The sequence below is a fragment of the Bubalus kerabau genome, chromosome 7 (assembly GCF_029407905.1).
Source record: "Bubalus kerabau isolate K-KA32 ecotype Philippines breed swamp buffalo chromosome 7, PCC_UOA_SB_1v2, whole genome shotgun sequence".
Taxonomy (NCBI): Eukaryota; Metazoa; Chordata; class Mammalia; order Artiodactyla; family Bovidae; genus Bubalus; species Bubalus kerabau.
Genome location: NC_073630.1, coordinates 16,288,895 through 16,316,884, shown reverse-complemented (window position 1 = coordinate 16,316,884; position 27,990 = coordinate 16,288,895). Strand labels below are relative to the sequence as shown.

At 37.5% G+C, this 27,990-nt stretch overlaps 1 protein-coding gene across 14 annotated transcripts in view; it reads right to left on the bottom strand.

Moving 5' to 3' along the window:
• The window catches only part of PDLIM5 (PDZ and LIM domain 5), a 227,730-nt gene that overhangs the window by 138,704 nt on the left and 61,036 nt on the right, over window positions 1-27,990 (bottom strand). For 13 of the 14 annotated variants that reach the window (XM_055587676.1, XM_055587678.1, XM_055587675.1 and 10 more), the window contains one exon: window positions 17,101-17,252. In XM_055587676.1, the coding sequence (XP_055443651.1) occupies window positions 17,101-17,252 (152 nt within the window). Of the gene's footprint in view, window positions 1-17,100; window positions 17,253-27,990 lie in introns of those variants that run through there. The other variant, XM_055587686.1, reaches the window with a different exon arrangement.

The window sequence follows — 27,990 nt, the reverse complement described above, 5'->3', positions numbered from 1 at the left end:
AATGAATATATATGAAAGATAGCTATTCTGCATGCAAATATCTGTTTTGAATTTTTCCAGGGATGTTTGATGTTTTCCAGAAAAACATCACAAATTTCTTTTCTCACTGTGAAATGAATTGCCAATGTGTACTTGGTACCCCAGTAAATACATGTTTTAAAATTAACAACTGTAATCGTTAAGCTCTGTTTCAAAGAAAGACAAGTAACTTTTAAATGATTTTCTCACTTATATCACTAATTTAGGCTGAAGCTAAATTTACCAGTAGCCTTGATAACATGCTATTCACTCCCAATCTATTAAATAGATAAAATAAAAGGAATCTGAATTCATTGGGAATAGACGGAATTATAAAAACAGAGTGAATGGTTTAACAAAGAAAAGGAGAACTACTCATTGCCCAACAAGTGAAATACTGCTTCAGTCAGTGTATCGATATTAACTACAATGACTTCCAACTGGAAAAGACACACAGTCACTTAAACAGCCCATGAAATGCACTGGGCCCCCAAACCTTCCTTCACCTACAAGGTACATGTATCACTGAAACCTCCCTTCTCTGAAGGGCCATGGCCTACAAAGACTTGGTGAACAAAATCAGAAGTAAATGTAAACCCTTTAAAAATGCAAGACCCCATTAAGACCCCAAACACTACCTCCTTGACTCCATTCACTTAGCAAGGGAGTGGAGAACAGCAATCCTCTCCTCTGCCCAGGATACCTGTCACACCTGAGGACAGAGGTAAAGGGGCAGAATTTTCCTAATTCTTGGTAAAAGCTTCACCCTCAGATGCAGTATTCAACAATTATTTTAGCACACATCATGGGCCAGTTCTATACAAGGAAGGTCAGAATGTAAGTATTACAAACAAGAGAGGCCTGGCTCTGCCCTTAGGAACTCACAGTCCAGGCGCAGATAAGAATGAGGTTTTACATGAATGAGGATTTTTTTTCTCTAAGACCAAAATATTGGGAAAGTTGGGAAGGGCTTGAGTTTGTCAGGGATAGTAAGTAGTCTATGCCTCTAAAAACAGACTACTTAATGGCCCTATGAGGGGCCCCGCTCTGACCTTTGAGATGCCAGGGAGCTGCGGATCTCGCCAGACCAGATGAAGCTCTCTCAAATCACTTGAGAAATACAAAGGGAAGATGAAGTATACACATGAACATGTCTGACCAGAAGTTTGTGTCATTCTCATGGTCTCTCTCACACTGATTTGAATTACAAGTTCTGCACTTATCTGACTTGTATACAGCCAGTTAAGACAGCTGGACTATGTTTCTCTATTTTTTTTCTTTTCTGTAACTGCACAGTAATTAATGTAGCCTCACACCAACTAAAAAACTGACAAATATTTGTTAAAATTATGAGTAAATAAGCATTATTAATGGGAGAGAAGAAAACCGAAATAAAAGCAACAGAATGAATCCTAAATGGGAGACAGAAGCAAAAGCAAGGAAGCAGGAAGACCGCAATCAGCAAAGCTGCTCACCCAAAACTTACCCAACCAGTTCTGGAACTTTCTGGCCTCACCATCAAAAGAATTCTCACCACTGGCCTTCACTAGCTGTCACCTACACGTACACCTGTGAAGCAGTCTGCGACCTTGTCTCCTCCTCCCCAGGCCTCACACACACTACACACGGCCCCAGTACCTAGGCCCTGACCCCACAGTTGATTGCAGGCATAGTTCCCCTCCGTTTCCTTATATCTGACAGAAGAAGAAGAACTCATCCATGTCTCACAGAAATCTTGACAGGAGTAAACGAATTACACATAAAGCATTTAAAAGAATGCCCTGACACACAGTATCTGCTCAGTAAGTGTTGTTTTAAAACCTGTTATTCCCAAGGAACTCTTCCACAGTTTCCCATTAACTAAGAACCAAAATTCAAAATGTGATTTATGACAACTGGGAACCTTTTAGAATAATCTGAACCCTCTAACTCTATTCTGTTCCTTTCCATTAGGGACTTCTTGAACTAAGAGGTGCATTTTTTTCCTCTACCCAGTCCCTGATTCTAGCATAGTCATTGCTCATACATTTAACTATAGTTAAACATGCTTTCAGAAGAAAGGGAGAAAGGGAGGGAGAAAAAGAGGGTGCCTTCTCTCCCATACATCATGGCCTCAGGAGCCCCAATCTTCCCTGACATTTCTCCATTCTCCATTAAAGTCTTAAGCCAAAACATTCAGTCAGCAGCCTAAAGTACACATGCAGTTTTCCATACTACAAAGGAATTGGGGCTATGAATTCTATATTATATCTAGATACAAGTGCGTATGTACAAGTTACAGAAAAGCTCGGTTCATCTTGTCACTCATTCACATTTTGCTAAAGTGTTTACAGGGCTTTTAAGGACAGCCCATCTCATTTGATTCTTGGGAAACGAAGGTTCTGCACCAACCTATAACTTGCCCCGTATTCTAATCATGGAATCACTCTGAACTAGGATCTCTCTTCTCTGGGATATCCCTGCAACTCTCTCACTACCCTCAGTCTAAACAATTCTTCCTTTTCAGAATTCAGAACTTCGGGTGATGGAACAATCCTACTCTGCTCCTTCCTGCCATCTCCAGTCATCCCACCTGTCATTGTGTGTGTGTGTGTGTGTGTGTGTGTGTGTATGTGTGTGTCGCAGGGGAGTGAGTGATAGGGTGGGGGAGGCAGCTGTGCTCTAGTATTTTTAAGGTCTCTATGTCCAGCAAAACTAACATAAACAGTTTTCTTATTTCTGTAATTCAACTACATATGGATTATTCATGCTTCAGACACGTATAATTCAGGGAGAACATCTGGACCCCTCAGAGTCAAGAGGAGGGATTTTAAGGCTCGAAAGAAAGAAATGCAGGAAGATGAGCAACTTAAAGAAAGTAGGAGAAAAAAAAAAAAAAAAAAGAAAGTAGGAGAAAAGACAAAACATGTTGGCTTCTTGAACAGTTATGGAATTTCTTATAAACACTTTACTACTAAATCCAACATACTTCCCATACCTGGGTTAAGATACTGATGAGATAAAATCCAGCATATTTCCCACACCTGGGTTAGGATATGGATGAGATACCAGAAGAACATTGTATTGAATAGTTAGACCACAAAACAGGAGGAGGAAAGAGTAGAACCAGGTGAAAAGTGTTGGAGTGAGAAGGTTCAGGTCACAGGCTGGCCTCTGCGACCCTCCTCTGCTGCACTAATCCAATCCAGTGTCAAAGACTGGTCACTATCGGTATTTTTTTACAGATCACAAAGAAATTTTGAAGTACAAAGAGAGACAAATGGTGTAGGTAGACTAAGAAGAGCTCTACAGGTTGACAGCTGTAGCTGCTTCAAACTCTTAAAATGCTATGCATCTATGAAGCCTGTCTCTATACTTGAACTTGGCCATGCATTTTAATTCAACTGAAAAACTGTTCTATAGCTTTATTAATGCTACTTTAATTTATCCAGAGAATGTATACATGGGAGCTGCTAAGGGAATGGATGAGGTAGTATTACTGCTAGACTATTTTGTGAGCTTCTAAAAAGCAAATTTTTCAGAAAGCATTGACTACTTGCTAGTATTTTCAATGGGATTTGAAATTTACTAGAATAGTAAACAAATGTCTCCATCACTGCCTGTTTCTGCACCTCCTATGGAACTAATTTAATGGCAAAAATTCTTACTGTGGTGTATTTGAAAAAGTAAAATGAACTTTTAGACAACAGGTACTACAATAACTATACAATTAAAAATATTTTTTAATTCCTTTGTTTAAAGAGTCTGTGACAATGTAGAAAAATCATTATATTAGGAGGAAAACAGATTTGAGCTTGACTTCTGGCTTTCTCACAACTTGTGTGACTTTGAAGTTTTTGTTTTCCTGTAAAGTGGAGGGTTAATATCAATATCTGCCACAATAACAGCTGTGAGAATTAAATGACTAAAGTATATAAAGTTCCTAGCTCAGTTACTTGCTAGAGTAAGAATTTAAAATCTCAGTTTCTTTTTTTTTTTAATATGCTTTACTTACTAAATTCTTACTATGTACGAAGAAATAAGACTGCAATTGCATACCTAGGAACTTTTTTTTAAGTGTTTGGTATTTTATTTTACTTTCTCATACTATAATGCTTTACAGTTTCCAAAAGTTTCACATACGTGATTTCACATAATCCATAACAATCCTTTTGTCATCCCCTACTGTATACTGTCGCTCTGCCTTTTCTTCTCCCACTAGTAAGCACCAGTTTCTCTCTGTATTTGTGTGCCTACTTCTTTTTTGTTTTTTTCACTAGTTCATTAGTTCATTTTTTTTATTCCACATATAAGTGATATCATACAGTGTCTATCTTTCTTGGACTTATTTAGCTTAGCATAATGTTCTCCAAGTCCATCCATGTTGCTGCAAATGGCAAAAATTTCATTCTTTTTTTGTGACTGAGTAGTATTCCATTGTGTATATATGCTACATCTTCTTTATCCATTTATCTGTCGATGGACTCTTAGGTTGGTTCCACACCCTGGCAACTGTAAATAATGCTGCTATTAACAATGGCATCCATAGCAACAACACTTTTTCCATCAACTAATTCAGAAGAAAAACTATTATCTAAAGTCCTTGGAAACATAAATATTGCTATAACCAATATAATCGATTATTAAAAATAAATACTTTTCTGTATAATACAACTGTAAAAACTATATAGCAACAAAAATTACATGTACAAATCAAAAATATCGCAGTAAAGTTTGAAAGTTTCAATAAAGAAACAATTTACTTTGATCCCTCAGAGATAATTCTTTGCCTTACTAAGTGAACAAGTTTCTCATTAGAAGATGAAATCTACATAAACCTTATAGAATCTATGGAATCTGGAAAAGAGATATTTCTATTGTTCTATATTTTAATGTGTCAAAGAGATTAAAATCCAGTTTGAAAGAGGCAGTTAAATAGCTTATCTTTCATACAAAAATACTTCTCTTAGTTTTAAGAATCACTTAGTAATCAGATACATCTTCAGGATAACAAAAACATTCTGGACAAATAAATAATCCATTATTTCAAAACACAGTCTATAGATCAAAATTCCAGTAAAACAAAAGAACCTGGAAAGCCCCTTGTACTCATTGTAACAGGATGAATTACACAGGAAAAGAGTGCTATAAACTTCAGCCAAAGGAGTCAAGATAAAGGCAGACTCAATTGTAAGAGAGGTCACTGAATTCAAGATTATCGTCTATGGATTTTTATTGTAGTACAGAAAAGAATTCTTACTATATTACACAATAAATTAAAATTCATACATACAAAAAAATAGGGGAATGAAAGATTATTTTTATATGCTTTAAATTTCAGAAAAAGACTGCTACTAAGGAGCATAGCTGATAAAACAAATTATTGGGTCTAGCAACATTTAGAAATCTATTTATAAAGCTAGTTTACTAGGACAATACAGCCTTTGAAATACATGAAAGAAAAAGTAAGCTGCAAAGCTGAACAGTATAAATACTCTATGCTTGTGTTCTGCACAGTCCATCACTCCCATTTACTTTCCAACTCATATAAAGCCTAAAGCTATTTCAGCCTTTGAGCCCTTAAATAGCAACAACAGCCACTGGAGACAGTTGGGAATGACTTGAATTTCAGTCCTTTCAAAAGCTCTCAATGCTGTGGAAGGCACTGTTTATTTGGAATTCCAAAGAGACTACTGCCATCAAAACACAAGAATGAGAGTTAGTCTCTCTGTCTCACTAATAAAACTTTAAGAATTATTTCTAAATTTACCAGGCAAAAGTAGCAAAAAAACCATTATAATTTTAAAAGCAGCAATCTCTACAATTCACGCCAGTAACTATTTACTGAGTTATCTTCTATGTCCAAGTCATGGTGATAAGCACTGGAGGGTGTAAAAAGAGAACACTATTTCTTCCCTTCAAAAGTTGGGTGTGATATTCTTGCCACTTAGGGTGCATGTTACATCTTTCTTAGCTATTTTCTTTTTACACAAGGAAGTATTATATGCTTCCTCCTTTTAAACTCTGAAATTAGCTTTTTTCTTAAAATGAAAATGAAGGTAAATGTGGTAGAATCCAATGCTGTGGAACCATGGTCTTTTTTCAATCTCCCAGAAGTCGATGTGACCAGGAGAATCGTCTCCTGTTACTCCACTCCTTCAATGGTTCTGCTGTCTGTGTTTGTCTTTGTTTCCCTCCCCAGCCTCATGCTGTCTAAGTCTCGCCTTCCCTGTAGACGTCTCTGCTCCTCTTTCTCTACTTCCAGATGGCTTAAATGTTTCTTGACCAGTGGTTCACAATCTGTGAATCACACGCGAAGCAGCTGGAGGTAAAGGGCATGCAATTCTAAGTTTTCACAAATGATTCATGAATTTTTCTGGTACTAAACACTGTTTAAAGTCTGCTTAATCTGTTTAAATCATGTATATATTCGGATTTTTAAAGAAATGTAGATGCTTGAACATAAAATTAAAAAACCTTCCTGTGCATTTAAAACCGCAATACAATATTTAAAAACGTGCAGTTTACAATTATTACCTTAACGTGGTAAGGGAAGGATTACCCAAGAAATATTAGACAATGAAAAAATAGGTCTTTATTTAAGGTTAGAAATCAGTGCTCCACTCTATGAACTCCTTGAGGGCAGGTGTGAAGACTTCCTTTCTGTTCACAGTGACCAGCACTGCAAATGTTCAATTAGTATATACCAAACCGATGGATATTAAACTTTCTGTTTAAGATACAGGCATTGTGACTAGGAGCTGAACCTCTCTTCACCACCACACCCTGTGGCTATGCAAATTTACTCTATTCATAGTCTGTTTTGGTTGGTTGTTAGTCACTCAGTCCTGTCCGGCTCTTTGTGACCCCATGAACTGTAGCCCACCGGGCTCCTCTGGCCACAGGATTCTCCAGGCACAAATACTGGAGTGGGTTGCCATTCCCTTCTCCAGGGGATCTTCCCGATCCAGGGATCGAACCCAGATCTCCCACATTGCAGGCAGATTCTTTACCAGCTGAGCCACAAGGAAAGTCCAAGAATACTGGAGTGGGTAGCCCATTCTTTCTCCAGCAGATCTTCCCGACCAAGGAATTGAACCAGGGTTTCCTGCACTGCAGGCAGATTCTTTACCGACTGAGTTATCAGGGAAGATAACTTCCCTGTTATCTTCCCTGTTTTGAGACCTATATAAACTGCACTGAACAGAGTAGAATGTGGGAGGTTCAGACAAGGAAAGAGTCTTTCTGAGCTGGGTAATGGGGAGAATGGCAGGCCCTTCATCAATTTAAGTGGCAGGAGATGCTAATTGCTGAGAAGTATAGAGTATAGAGCTCAGTTTTGAGTCTGAGGAACCTGTGAGAACATAGTTTCAGAGACCTGACAGCAGCAGAAGCAGACGCCAGAGAGGAGAGGAAAAAGGAGAAGGTGAAAGGAGAATGGAGCCTGGGTAAAGCAGGCTGGACACCTGAGCAGTCTTTGGTTCTCCCCTCTTTCTTCACATCCACACTGTAATTGTAGCTTTCAGAATTACTGTTCACAAGTTCTCATTTCTTACACTTCTCCTCTGTTTTCCATTCCAAGCCCTCAAGCAGCCACATTACTGCAACACTGCCTGATCAGTCTCCCTGTTTCTCTCTCCACCTTTTTCCAAGCAGTCTCACTAAACATTATCCTGAAACTGTCACTTTTCTAAACAAAACTGCTAATATCTCAGTGTCTAAAAATCTGCAAAGCACTATTCGAATCTAACTTCTATTCTTATCTCCACTGCAAAGTGGCCCACGCACTCCTCCCAAGAGATGTCTGGGGACTGGCCACCTCCACGAGATGGCCTTCTCATCAAGGTCTTGCCCAGGATTCAGCACCTCCAGGATGCCTTTTCATTTCAATTGGGTCTTGCCCTCTTTGAATCTATGTAGCACCTCTGTCTCTTCTTGTCTCAATGAATGTCTTAATGAATAGATACAAATTCTTTAAAGGCAGAAATCATAAATCATTCTCTTTATATCTACCCTTTATGGTTTCTGGTCATAAGGTAAATATAGAAAAGTACAACTGTCAAAAATCTAAACATTATGAAATTTTCCAACTAAACTTAAGTAATGATAGTGTTGATGAAAACTTAGAAAATTATTTCAACTATCATAAAAACACAGTCCAAAAATTTGCAATTTAACTTGATTTTAATGTTACTCAGGAAATTAAAAGGAATACACATGAATTTGGTTGAGTGACAGAAAAAAAATTATTTTGCTTGTCTTTCTGGGTTAACTCGCAATAAAAAGGAATTCATCTGCATTGTTCCTATAAGGATAACAAGAGGCATTAGCCAAATAAACAAGTCTAGGTGTATACTGATTTCTCTTCGCTGCCATAAATTATTCATTGAGACAATTTTTTAGCCAAAGCAGTAGTTAGCTGGCACTCAGCATAATGTTTATATATCCTCATGCTTTTAAAAAGCTTTAATTACAGCTGTATGATCAAAAACCACTCACTTAACTAAAGAATCCTTTCTTCTAACACTTGGCATCATCATCTTTCTGACTTTCGAAGATAACTACTTGCCCGACTGCCCTCTCATTTTCTCCCTATTTCCCTCTAGTCACACCCATTTTGTTGCTAAGAAACAAAATAAATATGACCTTCTGGAAGTAACCTTACAATGGATACTGTATTAATAGTTACTTACACTGAAGCGAGAAACAGGACGAAAGGAGACAAAACTTATCTCTGTCATGCTCTAGGTTCTTTACATGTGTTTTTCATCTAATCTTTATAAGAGCTCTGCTGCTGCTGCTGCTAAGTCGCGTCAGTCGTGTCCGACTCTGTGCGACCCCATAGATGGCAGCCCACTAGGCTCCCCCGTCCCTGGGATTCTCCAGGCAAGAACACTGGAGTGGGTTGCCATTTCCTTCTCTGTTATAAGAGCTCTGCTGCTGCTGCTGCTGCTGCTGCTAAGTCGCGTCAGTCGTGTCTGACTCTGTGCGACCCCAGAGACGGCAGCCCACCAGGCTCCCCTGTCCCTGGGATTCTCCAGGCAAGAACACTGGAGTGGGTTGCCGTTTCCTTCTCCAATGCATGAAAGTGAAAGTGAAGTTGCTCAGTCGTGTCCGACTCTTAGCAACCCCATGGACTGCAGCCTACCAGGCTCCTCCATCCATGGGATTTTCCAGGCAAGAGTCCTGGAGTGGGGTGCCATTGCCTTGAAGGCAGTTATTACAATGCTATGCCCATTTACAAATGGTTAACTGAATTCAGTAATATGCCTAAGGTCACACAGCTAGGAAGTGGTGGGATCAAGGTTTATACCAAACCAAACCAAAGCCAGTTTTATTACCAGTCCCCTTCTTTATATCTCTACTTCATGGCCTTGTTTTAAAACTGTGCATATGAAATATTCTATAAATTAAAAACTTACAATAAAGCTTTAAACAGGTCTTTTAATATATTATTTCTTAGAATTATTACTGAAGTAATTTTTTTCCTTCAGAAAAGTAAATAAGACTTTTTTCCTTAAAAATAACTGCATGCTTTCAAGAGGCAAAGTTCAGGTAAGAATTTCAAAATGCAAAATACAACCTGATGAACTCATATTTAGCAAATCTTCTACTGTCAAATTGCTACTATCAAAAGAGATGCACTAATTTGAGACTTCAAGTTCATTTTCAACAGTCTTTATCCCTACTGAAATGAAGAAAAGAGAAATACCTCTCTTTCATGTCTGCTGATTTGTTAATTGACAGTTATGGTATCTTTTCCTGTCAGTGTCAGATTGAGCAAAAAGTCTTTAAAACATATTTTTTAAAAAAATTCCTGAACCCTGAGTTATTCATGGGATACATACAGAAGCCTGTTGAATAGGTATTAATACATAAATAATTTAGCAAATATAGTCAACAGGCTGATAAACTTGAGAGAGAAAAAGAAAGATGATATTCTGATTTAGGACAGGCAAGTTACATATACAAATCAGTACCCAAATGAATGTTCCTGTCTAGTGACCCACCAACCTATTTAGCCTCCTTTATCTCTTTTAGTTTTGTTCTACCGTATAGGATCTATGTAGCATATAGGAAATAATTTATGCATAATATTTACTACAGAACACAAAAAGGTTAGAGTGAAAAGAGACACTGTTGTTTTCAATTAAAAGAGTCAAAGAGTTACCCTAACTGAATCCTATCTTATGACATTTTATAAGGTGACCATAGTCACTAAGTCCTAGTATAAAAAAAGTAGAGAGGGCACAGTCTTTGACATGGCCTAAGTTTGTTAGGCAAGTCACATAAACTCTTGATACCATAAAACAAATCATCTGGAAAATGGGTATACTAACTCACTCTTCAGTGGACAGATGGGAGGATTTAATGATATATGTGAAAAGATTTGCACAAAAGAAGCAAATTTGCAAATTTGCACAAAAGCCTTCACCCCCTTTCCTAAGCAGCACTTCTAATTTTAACAATGAGGTGGAGGAAAGTTTAATCACAGTCCTGCAAATGTTATACTCCAAACAAAACTAAAAAGAGAACCTAAAACCAATATAAATGACCATACAAACAGTAAAATCTAAATTGCAGAAAACACATTCAAAAAGCATATGAAGGGCTTCCCTGGTGGCTCAGTGGTAAAGAATTCACCTGCCAATGTACAGGACAGGGGTTCCATCCCTGGTCCAGGAAAATCCCACATACCGACGAGCAACTAAGCCCATTCACCACAACTACAGAGCCTGTGCTCTGTAGAGTCCGGGAGTCGCAACTACGAGCTCCACAACAAGAGAAGCCATAGCAAAGAGAAACCCGGGTACTGCGATGAAGAGCAGCTCCTGTTCTCTGCAACTAGAGAAAAGCGGCAACAAAGACCCAGCACAGCCAAAAAGAAAGAAAGAAACAAAAAGCATGTGCAACACCAAAGGTCAAAAAGGAACCCGAGGTGGGTGGGATAATGTGCAACTCCAACTAAAGGAAAAGATGATCAAACTAAGTGCCTTTTAATTCACATGAACTGAAATATCCGAGAGAACTGAAAACTTGGATTAAAAAAAAAAAAAACTTTTAAAAATCTTGTCTCTATGCTCATAGTGAAAGAACAGAGCTGAACTCATTAAATTTAACAGTAACAGGATGTTAAGCAATCCATTAAAATGAACAAAAGATGACCAACAGCTTCAGTGTGGTACCAAAGCTACTTCTTTTTTCTTGTAATTCAATGTGCCTATTAAATTATTCCAATGTGTCATTCATTAGTAGTAGTTACTGGATGTCTGACAATTTTTTTGTTGTTTGAAGGATGAGGAAAAAGGAGGAGACAGTAAGAGAGTACATCAATATTTTTCAATACTCAATCCTTCTAGATCTCTCACTTCCAATCATAACAAGCTATATACTAAATGAAGTCTAAGGAACCAAAGTAAATTAGTAAACAAACCCACAGACATGCCACTACTAATAATGTAAAAACAAAAAAACAAGGAAGATTAGAAAGTTACATACATTTTCTGTGATTCTGAGAGGATTAATTTTAAAATATAAAATAGGGGAAAATGTATATAAGTATTTTTTTTTAATGATTAAGTGCTGTTTGAATATCCGTCTGACCTACCTTTCACCTTAAAGTCGGCAGGGTAGTACAAGTGACTTTGCTAACCTGGCACCGTTTAAGATAACTCCAAAGAAGAAAGTCCAATTTCCCGATTCTCTCAGCCAAAACAAGCAAACTTAAGTTAGTTGGATCTAATAGCAAGCTCTAGGGAACTTACCCATTTACAGTTGAAAAACCAGAACAAGAAACAGAATTTAGGGAACACAGAAATACTCATGACCTCATTTTATAGTCAAGAAAATTAAGGCCCAGAAATTTAGCAATTTATCCCAACTCACACAGCAAGTCGGTAGCACGTTTATCTATGTTATGCAAAGAATTACTAAAATAAAATGAAATAGTTAAAAAATTTTATTCACAGGCTCCACTCTAATATAGCTCATAGAGTTATTTGACATCAAAGCTTCAGGAAATAGTTTTTTTCTTTTTAGCTAAAATAACATAATTTTTTAAATGATCCACTTTGATGTGAATCAAACACTAGGCAAAAAGCACTTGATGGTTAAAAACAGCACAATACAATTTGCCTGATTCTCACAAGAGGAAAAATAATCTGAAATATAATTTTTCATTGTCTAGTTTCTAGTGCTCTTAGAATCAGTGCCAGTTTCAGGGGGAAAAAATATTTTCTAATCCTATGCAAAGGTAAAAAACAAATCGAAATGAAATCTTTCACACCTTTATATTCATTAGATACTAGAATATACTGAGTCATCTTATTATTTTGGGATATCAATGGAAATAGTATATGAACTTTATTACCGTGCCGTAGAATTAATGCTTTTGAACTGTGGTGTTGGAGAAGGCTCTTGAGAGTCCCTTGGACAGCAAGGGAACTCTCTACCATGACCCGTCTGTCCTGGGTGGCCCTACACGGCATGGCTCATAGTTTCATTGAGTTAGACAAGGCTGTCGTCCATGTGATCAGATTGGTTAGTTTCCTGTGATTGTGGTTTTCAGTCTGTCTGCCCTCTGATGGAGAAGGATAAGAGGCTTATGGAAGCTTCCTGATGGGAGAGACTGACTGAGGGGGAAAGTGAGTCTTGTTCTGATGGGCAGGGCCATGCTCAGTAAATTGTTAATCCAACTTTCTGTTGATGAGCGGGCCTGTGTTCCCTCCCTGTTATTTGACCCAAGGCCAAACTATGGTGGAGGCAATGAAGATAATGGCGGTCTCTCTCAAAAGGTCCCATGCAGGCACTGCTGCACTCAGTGCCCCCAGCCCTGCAGCAGGCCACTGCTGACCCACACCTCCACCAGAGACTCCTGGACACTCACGGGCAAGTCTGGGTCAGTCTCTTGTGAGGTCACTGCTCCTTTCTCCTGGGTCCTGGTGTGCACAAGGTTTGTTTGTACCCTCCAAGAGTCTGTTTCCCCAGTCCTGTGTAAGTTCTGTGGTGGGGTTAATGACCACCTCCTCCAAGAGGGCTTATGCCATACCCAGGTCTACTGCACCCAGAGCCCCTGCCCCTGCAGCAGTCCACTGCTGACCTGTACCTCTGCAGGAGACACTCAAACACAGTTCTGTCTCAGTCTCTGTGGGGTCTGGGTCCTGGTGTGCACAAGGTTTGTTTCAGACCTCTGGAAAACTTAAACTTGATTACAAACATTAGAGTGACCCACGGGTCCTACAAGTCCTGTCTCATCTCCATGAACTTCCTACTACCTCTCTGACCTCACTTCTGACTCTCTGCCTTCATTCACTCTCTCCAAGCCCTCTGGCCTCCCGACAGGGCCACTGTACCAACTTGCCCTCTGCCTGGCGCACTCATGATCCAGGTATCCCATAATTTTCTCCCTGAGGCTCTCCTGACCACCTCAATTTTAAATTGCAATTTTCCGCTCCTGTGTCCCCTATGCCTCTTACGTGCTTTGCTTTTCTCCATGACATAGTATATCATCATGTAATATATTACACACTTTTACTTGTTTATTGTCTATCTCTGCTCACTAAAACATCAGCACAATGAGAACAGGGATTTTTGGTGTTTTGCTCACTGCTCAACGTTCTTAGCATCTATAACAGTGCCTGGCATATAGTAATGGCTCAAAATATACTTGTGGAATAAATAAATAATGCCAAGTTTGAGGAACAATGCTGGTACCAATCAAATGACACTGAAAACACCAAACTATACAAGATGTTGTCAAACACTGACAGTCCAAATAAATATGGTCTTTGCTTTCAAGGAGTCTAGTTGGTGAAATAGAACTAATGTATGTGAATTAATTACATAGGCAGTATAAAGTATGACTATTAACCAATTAGGCTTACTTGTATATGATTCATGGAATCTGTCTTGACAGTCCTGGTTATATCTAGTATACAATTAAATGCTAAGTCAAACAGTATAAACTTGTCACAGGAGTTTAGGGGGGGAAATGAACAAATTGCAAGTTAGAAAAGACTATGGGGGGATGATGAGCTTCAATATGGGGTCTGAGGATGTGGAGGCACTCACTGGCAGTGAAGATATGGGAAGGCATTCCATATGAAGCCAAGTTTGTACGAGGACAAAAAGGCATGTGAGGGACAGTAAGAAACCTGTCTTAAATGGAAAGATGGTATCTGCTGATGAGTAGTGATGATCTGAGGAGGACAACCAGATTGGGCCTGGGTCACAGAGAGCCTAATCCTCTGAGCAAAGGTCTTCAGTCTGGATGCAGTCTCACAGCACATGATGCTAGCACCCAGTGTGGGTCCTCTGGAACCAGTCTACTGGTTTGGTACACACAGCTCCAAGGTGCTCCCTATATTGCTACTAATGATTCACACAGCAACTTTCTGTGGAAGCCACAGAAGCTCCTAGCCCTCCCCTGCATACACACACACACACACACACACACACTTCCAGGACAATGGTGGCCAATGACTAACAAATGCAGGGGAGAGGGGACAAAAACCCAGTTCCCTCAAGACAAGACTCACTCCATGGTACAGTGTTGTTCCCAAGTTCTCTCCTGGGGCAAGCTGAAGATAGACATCCCCTGAAACCATATCCTTGCTCATCTCAGTTTCTTCTTCCCAGTCCTGCTTCATCCCCTCCCTTATAAGTAACATATGAAACAACTCTCTTGATAAACCACTTGTACATGAATCCCATCTCAGGTTCTGCTTCTAGGGAAACCAAACTAAAGACAAGTCTGTAAAGGAGAATACTAGTCAGGAAGAAAACAGAGAAAGCGCTATTGTAGGTTATTCAATTTGGAAGAATCTTGAGCAGACTAGTTGGTGAGAGATGGAATAAAGAGGGTAAGGTGACTGGAAACCAAGTAAGGATGTTGTTGTTCAAATTCATAAATGAGTGGGAAAAAAAATTTTGCTTTGATATAAGAAAGAGAACTTAGGAAGAAAATGGCCTTAGTATAGGGAAAGATTAAAGATAATTCTTCAAAGTTTTATTTTTTCCATAAAAAAGCAAAAAGTATTTCTTCAGTAGCATTGTGAAGGTTATACCATGAATTCTCTTAAATGCAAATCTCTTTCAGGCTGACATAACCTAATACAAGAGGTGTTCGAAAAATTGAGAACAGTAACAATGAAAAACAGGACTCTAAAATTCTCTCTCATATTGTGGGTCTCTGAATATCCATACTCAGATATATGAAGATAAGATTAAGTAGTATCTCCAAGTATTTGCAACAAGTTGGCTTGTGAGATTCTGCATTTAAGTAGCTTAAAAGAATCTATATTAAAATCAGCAGCAGATTACTCAAACTAGAAACCCATCCAAACAGGGTAACATCTGGTTTTCACCTACTCTCATGGAACCTAGAAGTCTTTTCAACAGAAAATAAGACACTGTACTAGGTCATAAAATAGTGAACACAATATGAAAACAAGTAGGCTACTATGAAAGAAACCATATACAGCCCAGAAAAAAAGTTTATACCACACATAAATTTTCACTTGCAAATAGGAGAAACAACCTAACAATATACTTCTTATGTTGTATTGATATCTCATGACACATTAAGCTTCTTAACTTCTTGGTTCCCTTTCAAAATTCATACTTAGTAAAAATGCCTGTCATTAAAAATGCCTATTTTCTCTTAATTAGTAACAATTTTTGTGTTACATGTCTCAATATATAGAACAGAGACTATCAAAATAGAACTTTTTAGCAAGGTTATTTTTTCTCATTGATTACTTTTGTATCCAATGAAATGTACAGCTACTAGCTTTCAAAATTTAAATACACATTAACTTTGATTCAACAGTCCCACTGAAAGGAATTCCATTACTTTACAATATTGTAGTGGTTTTTGCCATACATTGACATAAATCAGCCATGGGTGTACATGAGTTCCCCATCCTGAACCTCCCTCCCCATCCCATCCCTCAGGGTCATCCCAGTGCACCAGCCCTGAGCACCCTCTCATGCATCAAACCTGGACTGGTGATCTATTTCACATATGATAATATACATGTTTCAATGCTATTCTCTCAAATCATCCCACTCTCACCTTCTCCCACAGAGTCCAAAAATCTGTTCTTTACATCCATGTCTCTTCTGCTGTCTCACATATAGGGTCAGCATTACCATCTTTCTAAATTCCATATGTATGCGTTAATATATACTGTATTGGTGCTTTTCTTTCTGACTTACTTCACTCTGTGTAATAGGCTCCAGTTTCATCCACCTCATTAGAACTGATTCAAATATATTCTTTTTAAGCTGAGTAAAACTCCATTGTGTATATGTACCACAGCTTTCTTATCCACTCATCTGCTGATGGACATCTAGGTTGCTTCCATGTCCTGGCTATTATAAACAGTGCTGCGATGAACACTGGGGTGCACGTGTCTCTTTCAGTTCTGGTTTCCTCGGTGTGTATGCCCAGCAGTAGGATTGCTGGGTCGTATGGCAGTTCTATTTCCAGTTTTTTAAGAAATCTCCACACTGCTCTCCATAGTACAAGTTTCCTAGCAGTATTTTTAAGAAGCAATCCAAGTGATCTCAATACAGTTTTGGGATGCTGAAAAGACCTGATATCATATAATCAACAAGATGTTTAGCTATTTTAAAATTGAAGCCAAACTAAGTTCAGAAAATTTGGACCTCAAATAAATATATTAAAATTATATTTTTCTATCCAGGGGTATAAAGGCAAAAAAACATACTTATGGTAAAAGAAAAGCCAAATATTTTAAAAGAATACCTTCTAATACACTGCCTAGAATATTAAGGTCAAGAGTTTTACACTATAACAAGAATCCTTAGGCTGCATTCTACTGAGAAATTGCAGAAACTCTTAAACTCTCTGAAACTGTATACACAATAGTTACGAGTATGTGAATACATGCCTTATAACCAAAGCTTTCACCAGTTCTCATACTGCTCAATAGCCAATTTAAAAGTCATTCTATTTCTTATTTATCTACCTGAAACAATGGCAGTAGAAAATGCTTCTTACTTAACACATGAATCAGACACAAGAAACACATTCATCAGTGTTGTTTTCTCTATCAGAACCAAATGAAAAAAATTTACCTTTGAAGAGTCATATTCAAAGAGCCTGTACAACCCTTAATCTTGTTCTGGGCTTCCAGATGAGTCATGCCATGGGCACTTATTCCATCAATGCTGAGAACCACGTCGCCTATTCTTACGTTTGCCTGGGATGCTTTTCCACCATCTTTTAGCTGTAAAAAATATATTTCATTAGGACTGTCATTCTTTAAAAATGAACAAAGATGAAAATTATACTGTTGTCATATCAAAAGAAAAATATGCTCATATACTACCAGACAAAATAATACAAATTTTCTTAATTAACAGGTAAAGTAAAAATTCAAATGACTTCCATACTTATTTTCTTAAATTTTTATTTGCTGTCTAAAACTCTAAAATAATCATCTGAGAAAGAGTCTTTGGTAATTTCTCCATTTCTTTATTGTATAACAGGAGTGTGTGATTGTTACAAATGAGGAAGAGAAATAGCCAAGGAAACCACATTTTAGGGGAAAAAAGGTAATCTGAATAGGGTATTTAATACTCTTTCAGAAATAATTTTTAAAACTCTTTTAAACAGCTGTATTTTTGTTTCAGCACAAAGATAAATACAGATGGAGGATGTACTGAACAATCCTTCCTATTGAGTCCAACTCGTGACCAGTGTTTGAGGGACTGAACTCTTTTAAATCACAGGCCCAAATATCTTTTATGTTGGACGGGCTTCTTGTTCCAGGCATTTAGCAGGAGGGGAAGAAAACCAGTTGTGTCTGAGACTGTCAGACTTTACTGTGTACCACAGTCTTTAATTCCCAATCTTTCTTCCCTTCCTTACGAAACGTTATACATGTTTACATTTAGTTTGATCTCCTTTAAACTTCATGTGGATCTATTTCATTGCTCCAAAAGGAGCAAACAAATATAAAATGACAGTCAAATGGAAGATGATGCATTTTTAATAGATATTCAGAAATAAGGAACACGTACAAATCAAAAAGAACCATTCTAATTAAAATGACAAGCTCAGAATTCAGTTAAATACAAGTAGATCACACTAAATATGGGTTGCTGGAAGAATTCATATTCTTGAGACTAGACCCGAAAAAGGAAGAAAATAAGCAGTATTTCTCTAATGTTGTTGTCATTTCTCTAATGTTGTTGTTGTTTAGTTGCTAAATCATGTCTGACTCTTTGTGACCTCACAGACTATAGCCCACCAGGCTCCTCTGTCCATGGGAGTTACCAGGCAAGAATACTGGAGTGAGTGAGTGAAGTTGCTCAGTCATGTCCAACTCTTTGCGACCCAGTGGACTATAGCCCCCCAGGCTCCTCCGTCCATTGGATTCTCCAGGCAAGAATAATGGAGTGGGTTGACATGCCCTCCTCCAGAGAATTTTCCCAACCCAGGGATAGAACCCGCATCTCTTACATTTCCTGCATTAGCAGGTGGGTTCTTTACGAACACAACACTGTAAAAGCAATTAATGAATTATGCACTTTAAAAATGGCTAAAATGTCTTTTATGATAAGTATATTTTACCACAACTTTTTAAAAACTAAATGTTTTATAGCACATTTTACTAAAATTACTATTCGATTCAAAGAAAAACATCCCTCAGCAAACTGAACAATGGCTTAGTGCTGGAATTCATAACTTGGAAGCAAAGCAATAATACAAATGAATATTGTATGTTCCGTAGGTTTTGATTACCATCAATTCTCTAATTCTTTCCTTAAAAATAATGATCAAGGCAGATAAATCCTAGTGTACAAGAACAACTATTTGGATCTAAAATCAAGGAAACAGCATTGACTATTAGATCCATCCGGGCAGGCCCATGCCTGTGTTTTTCTCCCACTGCCCTAAAGCTAGAAGTGTGCCTGACACTACAGACCTTCATAAAATATATGCTGAATGAATGGATGCCATTTGTCATCTAACATGGGCAAAATCTATCGTTTGTTATAAATTGTGAAGTCAGGAAAAACTAAAATTTTCAATTTGAAATCTATTTCATTTAACATATAAATATCAAATGATGGACAAAGTTCTTGAAATGAGTAAGAAAAAATATCTATTTGAGCCAGGATATGTAAAGTCTAGGCTGCCCAGATGGCGCTAGTGGCAAAGAACCTGCCTGCCAATGCAGGAGTTGATGTAAGAGACTCAGGTTCGATCCCTGGGTCAGGAAAATCCCCTAGAGTAGGAAATGGCAACCCACTCCAGTATTCTTGCCTGCAGAATTCCATGGACAGAGGAGCCTGGCAGGCTACAGTCCATGAAGTCTCAAAGATGGGACATGACTGCAGCAACTTACCACACACAGCACACATATAAAATCCAACAAAGTATAAAAAAAGATTTCAAGCCTTTCAATGAAATATTCTCTACTATAATATAAATGTAGTACATAGAGTTGACACTTGATCAACATGAGTTTGCACTGCATGTTGATCTTATATGTGGTCTACTTATATGTGGATTTTTTTCAATAGTGAATGCAACAGTACTACACGATCCACGGTTGGTTGAATCCAGGTACGCAGAACCATAGATATGGAGGAACCAAACTGTATACACAGAGGACAGACTATAAATTACAGGCAGATTTTCAATTTCACAGAGGGTCAATGCCTTTAATCTCTAAGAGTTCAAGGGTCAACTGTAGTGATTTTGTTTTCATCATTGTACTAATGTAAACAAACAACTCCTCTCAGCTGCCCAGATACTTAAAGGTAACAAAAATTAATGAAATGCAGACAATAAAGAAATAACATTTCCAAAGTAGTAAAACATTAAAATTTAACACATATCTAATTTATCAACATAGCTATATTACATATACACGTATATATATATATAGAGAGAGAGACACATACATATAGACACATTTTATTATATACTATATGACTGACAAAGTAATACCAAAATTCAATAAAAATTAAATGAATCTAATTTGAATTCCAGGATCACAGAATCAAGAAGAAAAAAATAAGATAGAATTTTATTAAGTATATTTTAAAATACTGTATAGACAGAAACATTTATTAAAATGTGTATGTGTCAAGAGTAAGAAAACGTCTTTAAAAATAATAATACCTACATTAAATACTACAGTTTTACTGTATTGAATAATAGGTGTGAAATGTCTTTTAATAATCAGTATTTTTATTAATATAAATGTTAATTATTTAATTAAACAACAAATACTGTTACTCTCTCCTGCACAGAACTAAACTGTTTAAATTATGAAGGACATTTACCAAGAAAACAATTCCTAAAGCCATAATAGTGATGCCACTGCTTTCCATGGGACTTACTTGTAGGGTTTTATAAAGATTATGTGAGATAATAGCTTAATAAATGTTATCTGTTATTATTTTCTCTTGATCCCAGATGACTAACCCAAGAAATGTGGAGGCTGTGCTGTTGCTGCTGCTGCTAAGTCACTTCAGTCGTGTCTGACTCTGTGCGACCCCATAGACGGCAGCCCACCAGGCTCCCCCGTCCCTGGGATTCTCCAGGCAGGAACACTGGAGTGGGTTGCCATTTCCTTCTCCAATGCATGAAAGTGAAAAGTGAAAGTGAAGTTGCTCAGTCGTGCCCGACTCTTAGCGACCCCATGGACTTCAGCCTACCAGGCTCCTCCATCCATGGGATTTTCCAGGCAAGAGTACTGGAGTGGGGTGCCATTGCCTTCTCCGGAGGCTGTACTAGATGATGTTAAAGGCCTTTTATGGTTCCTTCCAGTCTTAAACGGTTATCTATCTGTGAACTATCTGTACAAAGGTATAACTCTAATCCTAAAACAAAAGTCATATCTGAACAATTTTGTTGGTAGGACAAAGGAACATCTATTTGCTACTAAAATAAATGAACTGAAATTTGAATCCTGATAAAGAGGAAAAATTATGGAAACAATTATGTTTACATTATTTATCCTAGATGTTCTAACCAAGAAGAGTAAGCATAAAAAAAAAATTTTTTTTAACCACAAATAGAACGTAGCTAAATTACCTACTTCACAATTCCTAACATAAGATGTAGACTTAAAAAAGACTGAAATCTATAGGCATTTGCTCAAAGTGTACCCAACAAAAGCAATTTAAATATCCCCAGTCCAATAGTAACATAAAGGTAATGAACAATTAAGTAAATAATTTAATTTAATCAAATGTCACACACTGTATAACATTTTTCTCACTCCTTTGATCCAGTAGCCTTCTGAGATGCTATGATCTCAAGATGTTTAGATCCAATGTCTCAGAATTACCTATCTTTTTCGGACCGCTTTTACTCTGCCACCCTTCTTTTTAAAACATGCAGCATAGAAATCATATAGCCCTTGTGAATTCTGCCTTTTCCTTGGGTACCACATCCAGGGAAATTGCTAAATTTTGTTGATTCTTCCTTTCCCCTCTCATGCCAGTCCATATACCGTGGTCATCTGTCACCTTGATCTTGCCTGCTGCCTAAAGCAAGAGTTTTCTAAAGACATTTCTACTGCCAAATTCTCCAAATTCTGTGCCATTTCCTTCATCTTATTTCCATAATGGTGGCCCAACTACCTTCTCACACTGAAGAGTTCCATCATGTTAACTATTTATAAAATGAGGGTGAAAAGGCTTCAAATATTTTCTGCTTCCTACAATGGAGAATAAAGTTGAAGCCTGATATACAAGCAATTTATATTCTGTAGTCAACCTGTTTACAACTTCAAAACAAGCTCCTCAGGGATCATATTTTACACTATGTCTTCTCAAGAGCCTTGAATATTGTAGGTATTAGAAAAATATCTGATTAAATCATAGTAAATAAGGAATCAATAAATCCATCCATCAGATTAATATGCCAAATTCTGACAAAATATACTTAATTCATCAAAGAGAAAAAAATAATTTTAATCTGAAAATGAAAATCTTCAGTTGAACATTAGGCTGAGCTAACCTAAGAAAGGTCAAAAATCAAACTACGTTTCCAACAGAACCAAGTAAACACATTTCGGATACATAGCTAATACATTTTCCCTAGAATTCCCAAAGAGATGTCACAACTCCCCTTAGTAACTTTAAGTGTTGTTGTACAATCGCTAAGCTGTGTCCGACTCTTTGTGATCCCATGAACTGCAGTACACTAGGCTTCCCTGTTCACTATTTTCTGGAGTTTGTTCAAACTCATGTCTATTGAGTCAGTGATGCCATCCATTCATTTCATCCTCTGCAGCTCCCTTCTCTTGTCATCAATCTTTCCCAGCATCAGGAAATTTTCCAATGAGTCAGCACTTCACATCAGGTGGCCAAAGTAATGGAGTTTCAGCTTAGAAAGAATTTAATTGTATTTAATCTCAAACCTTTCTCAATTATCAGAAATGTAAACAAATGTGCATCGCCATCTGTACTTTTCATGTTATTTAAACTGTCAAACTCCTTTTTGCCTACAGTTTTTTTTGAGCTTAGTAATATTAATTATTTTGAGTTTCTGACATGACTGTATTTTCTAAATCTCTAACCATCTTTATTATTCAATATTTAGGCTTTCTACTCACTAATTTAAAGAGCAGAAAGAGCCTAGACTAATGCCAGTGGAAAAGGCCCAATACATAGAAACAAATGTAAAACTTGTTAAAGATGGCATCTCGATGAAAACTCCCATGACCTTTTATTTATCCCCAGAACTACTTCCTCAAGGCAGCCACTCAACAGAAAGATGAAATTTCCCCCTTAATTGGGTAGGATGTATCACTATTATAAATTGTGAGCAGCTAAGAAAAGACTACAAGGTCACTTGTTTTTTGCATTGTTCATTTCTTCTTTGTTGTGGAAAGTCTAAATGGCCTGCATTTGTTCGAGGCAGTCAGTAACAACTCTCTGTCACCAATAAATCTTGTCCATATTGTATGACAGCTATAAGTATGTGTGTATTTCATAAATGCACAATGTGTAGGAAGGAAGCAGTCAAGGGAGGCTCCTGGGTCCAGTCCAGAATAAATCAAATTAATCACAAACAAATGCTTCTCTTTTGATCTTTAAATACATTTTTCAGTACTGTTGTCCAATTTTCCATAAACTTAATTGTAGCTGTATGCTTCTTTAAAAACACTGCTTTGAGGTCTCACTTAAGTTGCAAGCAGACATGGTTGCAGATGTTGGAACAACCTCCGAGCTTCCGTTTACTGATGCAGAAAGCAGGATAACTACCTGCTCTTCAAGAGAGAATGGAATCTTTACTGAGCTTCCCCGTTAACTCAGATAAGAAAGGATCTAATATTAATCACCTGCACTTGGATCTAAATCTCAGCCCTAGAGCCACACTTTAACCCTTTTAGTTATGGATTATAAGAAGTCCTCTCTTGAAAAACAGCCCAGTCTTCAGTAAGCAGATGGATAGACTGTGTGTGTACGTGTGACTGTGTCTCTGTGTGTTCATGTGCACCCATGTGTGTGTGATGTGGGGAGGAAGATATAAGAGAAAATGGCATCACAGACTTGGCCTTCCCTCATCTTGCTGTGACTGGGAAATACCCAAAAGTAAATTTTCTTCAGCCGTTTTAGATGGATAGCTCCTCTCACATAGTCTCTTTCTGTCCTGAGAAAGAGATGTGGGCACCAACAGTAAACAAAGGATCCTGGAGACCCATCATCGTCCCTCACCACTATCAGGTGGTTTTACTCTGCTCGGCGGATGGGAAAAGAGAACTCCACAGCAAGAACACAGTTTCAAGAAAAGATTTTGAAGCTAAGCAAACAAAGTTCATACTATGCTTGGTCCTCTATTAAGTGTGCACCATGAGTTTACCAGGCTTCTCTAGGCTTCAGGTATTTCTTCCTGAAAATGGGGACTAGGATTTCACTTGCCTCACAGAGCTACTGAGCAGATTAAATGAAGCACCAGCACAGTACATGGGTTTCCCTGGTGGCTAAGATGGTAAAGAATCTGCCTGTGATGCAGGAGATGAAGGTTCGATTCCCGGGTCAAGAGGATCCCCTGGAGAAGAGAATGGCTATCCACTCCAGTATTCTTGCCTGGAGAATTCCATGGACAGAGGAGCCTGGTGGGTTACAGTCCATGGGGTGGCAGAGTCAGACACAACTGAGCAACTAACACACACACACACACACACACAGTACACAGCATGCACAGTAAATGCTCACTGTCATTATCATAATATGCCATCAGCTCACATATGCTGGACACCTACTTCAAGGACCCACAGGGCAGAAAAGACAGCTTTTCAAGCTGATCAGTCAGGCTTATTTTTCCCTTTCCTACTTAAAGGAAGACCAAACACCCCTCTTCTCTTCCCTCTGCTCCTCTAAGCCTAAATTTTCTCTTCACTTAGCCAAAGAGCTTGATACAATGCCGAATCAGAACCCCAGCTCACAGGCCCTCCCTCCCTGCTTACTACTATTCAAGTCTGAATTTTTCAAACTCGATTCCCATAGGATGGTGGCCTCATGATCAGCACCCAGGACAGTCTGGCACTGTACCAAAAGGCCAAAGAACAAGAATCAATAAGGTGATATTGGTGAAGAAATCTTGAGTTAGGGGTCAGGAAAGGAGAGGAAGGAAAGCAAACAAAAGAACGCATAACAAAGGAGGGCACTGGGAAGAAGGCAGAACAAAGAACCAAGGGCATGAACGGAGACAGTTATGAGATGTCCCAGGTTTGGGGTCCAGGCCTTCTCTCTGAGTGTGCTGTACATCACTGCATTTGTACAAAATAATATGCAAATTGAATACAACAGCAAAATAGTAATTAATTAAAGAAGCAAGAAGGTCTTATACTTTGATTTGAACAATTATGATAAAATAACCTACACGACTATAATTAATAACTATGATGCAGAGCCAATTAACTCAGAGTAATATTTATGTATGTCATTAAACGTGTCATTAATTTTATTGGACTCAAGTAAAATTTACAACTAAACTTCTCCCAAGTGCTTAGCCTCTATACAAATTTGTAGTTCCAACAGTATTTCTTCTTTAAACTTTTTAACAGAAGAAGAAAGTAGCACCACATCCTTAGAAAACCACATCAAAATTAAATATTATCTCAAGAGAACATATCACTTAGATGAGAACCTCCAACATGCACTGAACAGAAAATCTGTTTTATCCACAGAGTAGTAAACTACTTGGGATTCTTAGGCGTTATAGACATACCTGTTAAACTAATCCTTCCCCATAGCTATCACCTCTTAAGACTGTATCATAGAAACAAACCAATCATTGAATTCACAGTAAAAAAACAAACAAAATCAAAGAAAGCATTATAGAGCTTTCATTTTTAAAAATTAGAAGCCAATATGGCAGATAACATTTTAAATAAATCTACCTAAGATTTCTCTATAAAATGCACATTTAATATAGCTGCTACATTGCACAAAGATTTTTCATAAAAAGGCAAAATGTATAACTAAAGCAGTGACTCCAGTACTACCTTAGAATTCTCTAATGAAAAGTATCCTTTCAAATCATAGGGAATTCTCAATATATGCAAAAAAATCTCTTACTTGTCTTCCCTTGAAAATAAGTCAGTAGTTACAAACCTCAGAAAATAGGTGCCAGCAATAAAAATGACTTTCTGAAAATATATGTGCCCAAGAATATTACAAAGATCATTTTATAATACAGATAACATAAGTCACTTGTTTACTGACAACAATTTATGCTGGTTCAAAAGAAATTTACTTTGGTATTGATCCTATTACATGCTACAGGTAACAAGTAGGAAATAGGTACCTATGTAATGAGTTATCACCAATGTGCCAATTTCAACCTTCTGCATATTTTCAACAAATACGGAATGTTTGGAAATATGTGACCTTAAAACCATGGGTATGACAGGAATGCCATCAGGCTAGTAAATGTAAAAAAGGAACATAAATATGACAGCTAGAGAAAGAAACACTAACAGAAATTTCCCATGTCCAAAAGCCATGGGAACTAAATCCTGGGAAAATAAAAGCTATTGTTTTTCTAAGTGCCATTACCAAAATTCAGAGAAATACATATACTAAGAAAAAATTATATCAATCTGACCAAAGGATCTTCATGATACAGAAGAAAGCACAGAGAAAAATCTCATTTTAAAAAATACCTAATTAGTGGACAACTTAATTTTGTTTTAAAATTTATTTTCTGGTAGTACCAACTGTAGAATAAATAATCTGAATCCAGAGAGAAACCTATGGTTGAAAGTACCCAGGTATTTATCTCCCACATGCTTCCCAGAATACTGAGAATGTGAACCTTTACACTACCATACCCCATAAAAACCTAAGACTAAATGAACACAACTCCAAATGAGAATTCGCAGAACTTGCTTTCCTGCCAAATCATGAATGCTACTCAATAACCAAGAAATATCACAAATAAACAAAAACGGTCAGTTTTCAGCCACTCAAGTGAGCAGAACATTTGAGAAGTACTTTTTTTTTCAAATCCCAGTGTATTCACTACCACTCCAGTCTTGCTGATCTGCTCCACATTACTCAGCACTCAAAGATGTGCTGTCTTGCACTGTTCATTGTTACAGTGTGCGCCTCGACCAGACTACAAATGCAACTCAACAACATACAAGATGTCAGTCTCCAGCCTGAACGTGTAATATGAACATACCCCTTTAAAACTGGAGGTTACTTTGAATTCACTTTAACATCTTTTGTTTGCAATAAAATGATTTTGCTTTCCGCAGGTTAGAATGGTGAAATAAAGCAAGCAATCACTGATGTCTCTCTTAAGTCTATAAAATCCTGACTCTGTGAGCACTGGTTATTTTAACCATGGACTTTATTTTGGCTTATGAGTCAAACTGTAATCAATTTTACCCAAAAGTCTGAGAATCCACCTTATATGGTAGCAATAAAGAGAATACCTCAAAGTATGTGTCATTATGTCTTACAAAACCAAACGGAAGAAAGGAAGTGATTACGCCTCTTTCCTTATGTAGCCACTGAGCCACCTAGTTCGAACATGTTTGTTTTAGCAGTCTAAATGTATGTCCACAATGATTCCTTCTTAATTGAAATAATGTCTTTATTATTCTCTACAGAGTGACCTAACAAAACAGAAACATGCCTTCTTAAACTGTAATTCACTATTAATATGCCACAAAGCATTTTCATTTTACAGTTAATCCATATGTATTTTAAAAAGTCCTGTGCTTTGTAGCTAACATGTGAATATAATTCTACCAGAAATGTGAAAAGCATGGTGGTTTGTTAAAAAAGAGTATATCCACAAACATCTCAAAATCAAACAAATTTGTTACTTACAGAGAAATTAATGTTTCTATGTAGTCCACTCTACAATAATAAGGAACACGATAAGAAATGTCACAGAGAGCTATAAAGGTTCAAAACCATTTTAGTCAACTGAAAGTTTACCCGAGAACAGATTAACTGAAATTCGCACATTTCAACCCTTCCTTCTCATAAGGTTCTTTTCAATGATGAGATGAATCCCCTCAAAATTGTATGCAAACTGTGTGTAAGTATACATGTATTTTCCACTGAGATTGGTCCACGGTTTTCCCCAAATTCTCAAAGGCATCTATGACCAAATGTTAAGAACTAATGATTTAATGAAACCTTAGAACAGTGTTTCTCAAAGTGTGGTTCCTAAACCGCCAGTGTTAGCGTATTTCGATGACAGGGGAAACAAATCACAAGCTTTCAAAACCCACAAGCTAAACATGTTTCAAAACAAAACAAAAAAATCTGTCAGCATCAACAAAATTTAATAACTCAGAACAGAATTATTAATATTTAAGCAAAGTGGTGCAAAATCATGATTTCATGTGCTAATGGCAAGTAAGTTAAAGAGTTAGTCACTCCGTCGTGTCCGACTCTTGAGATCCCATGGACTGTAGCCCGCCAGTCTTCTTTGTTCATGGGGATTTCCCAGACATACCTACTAGAGTG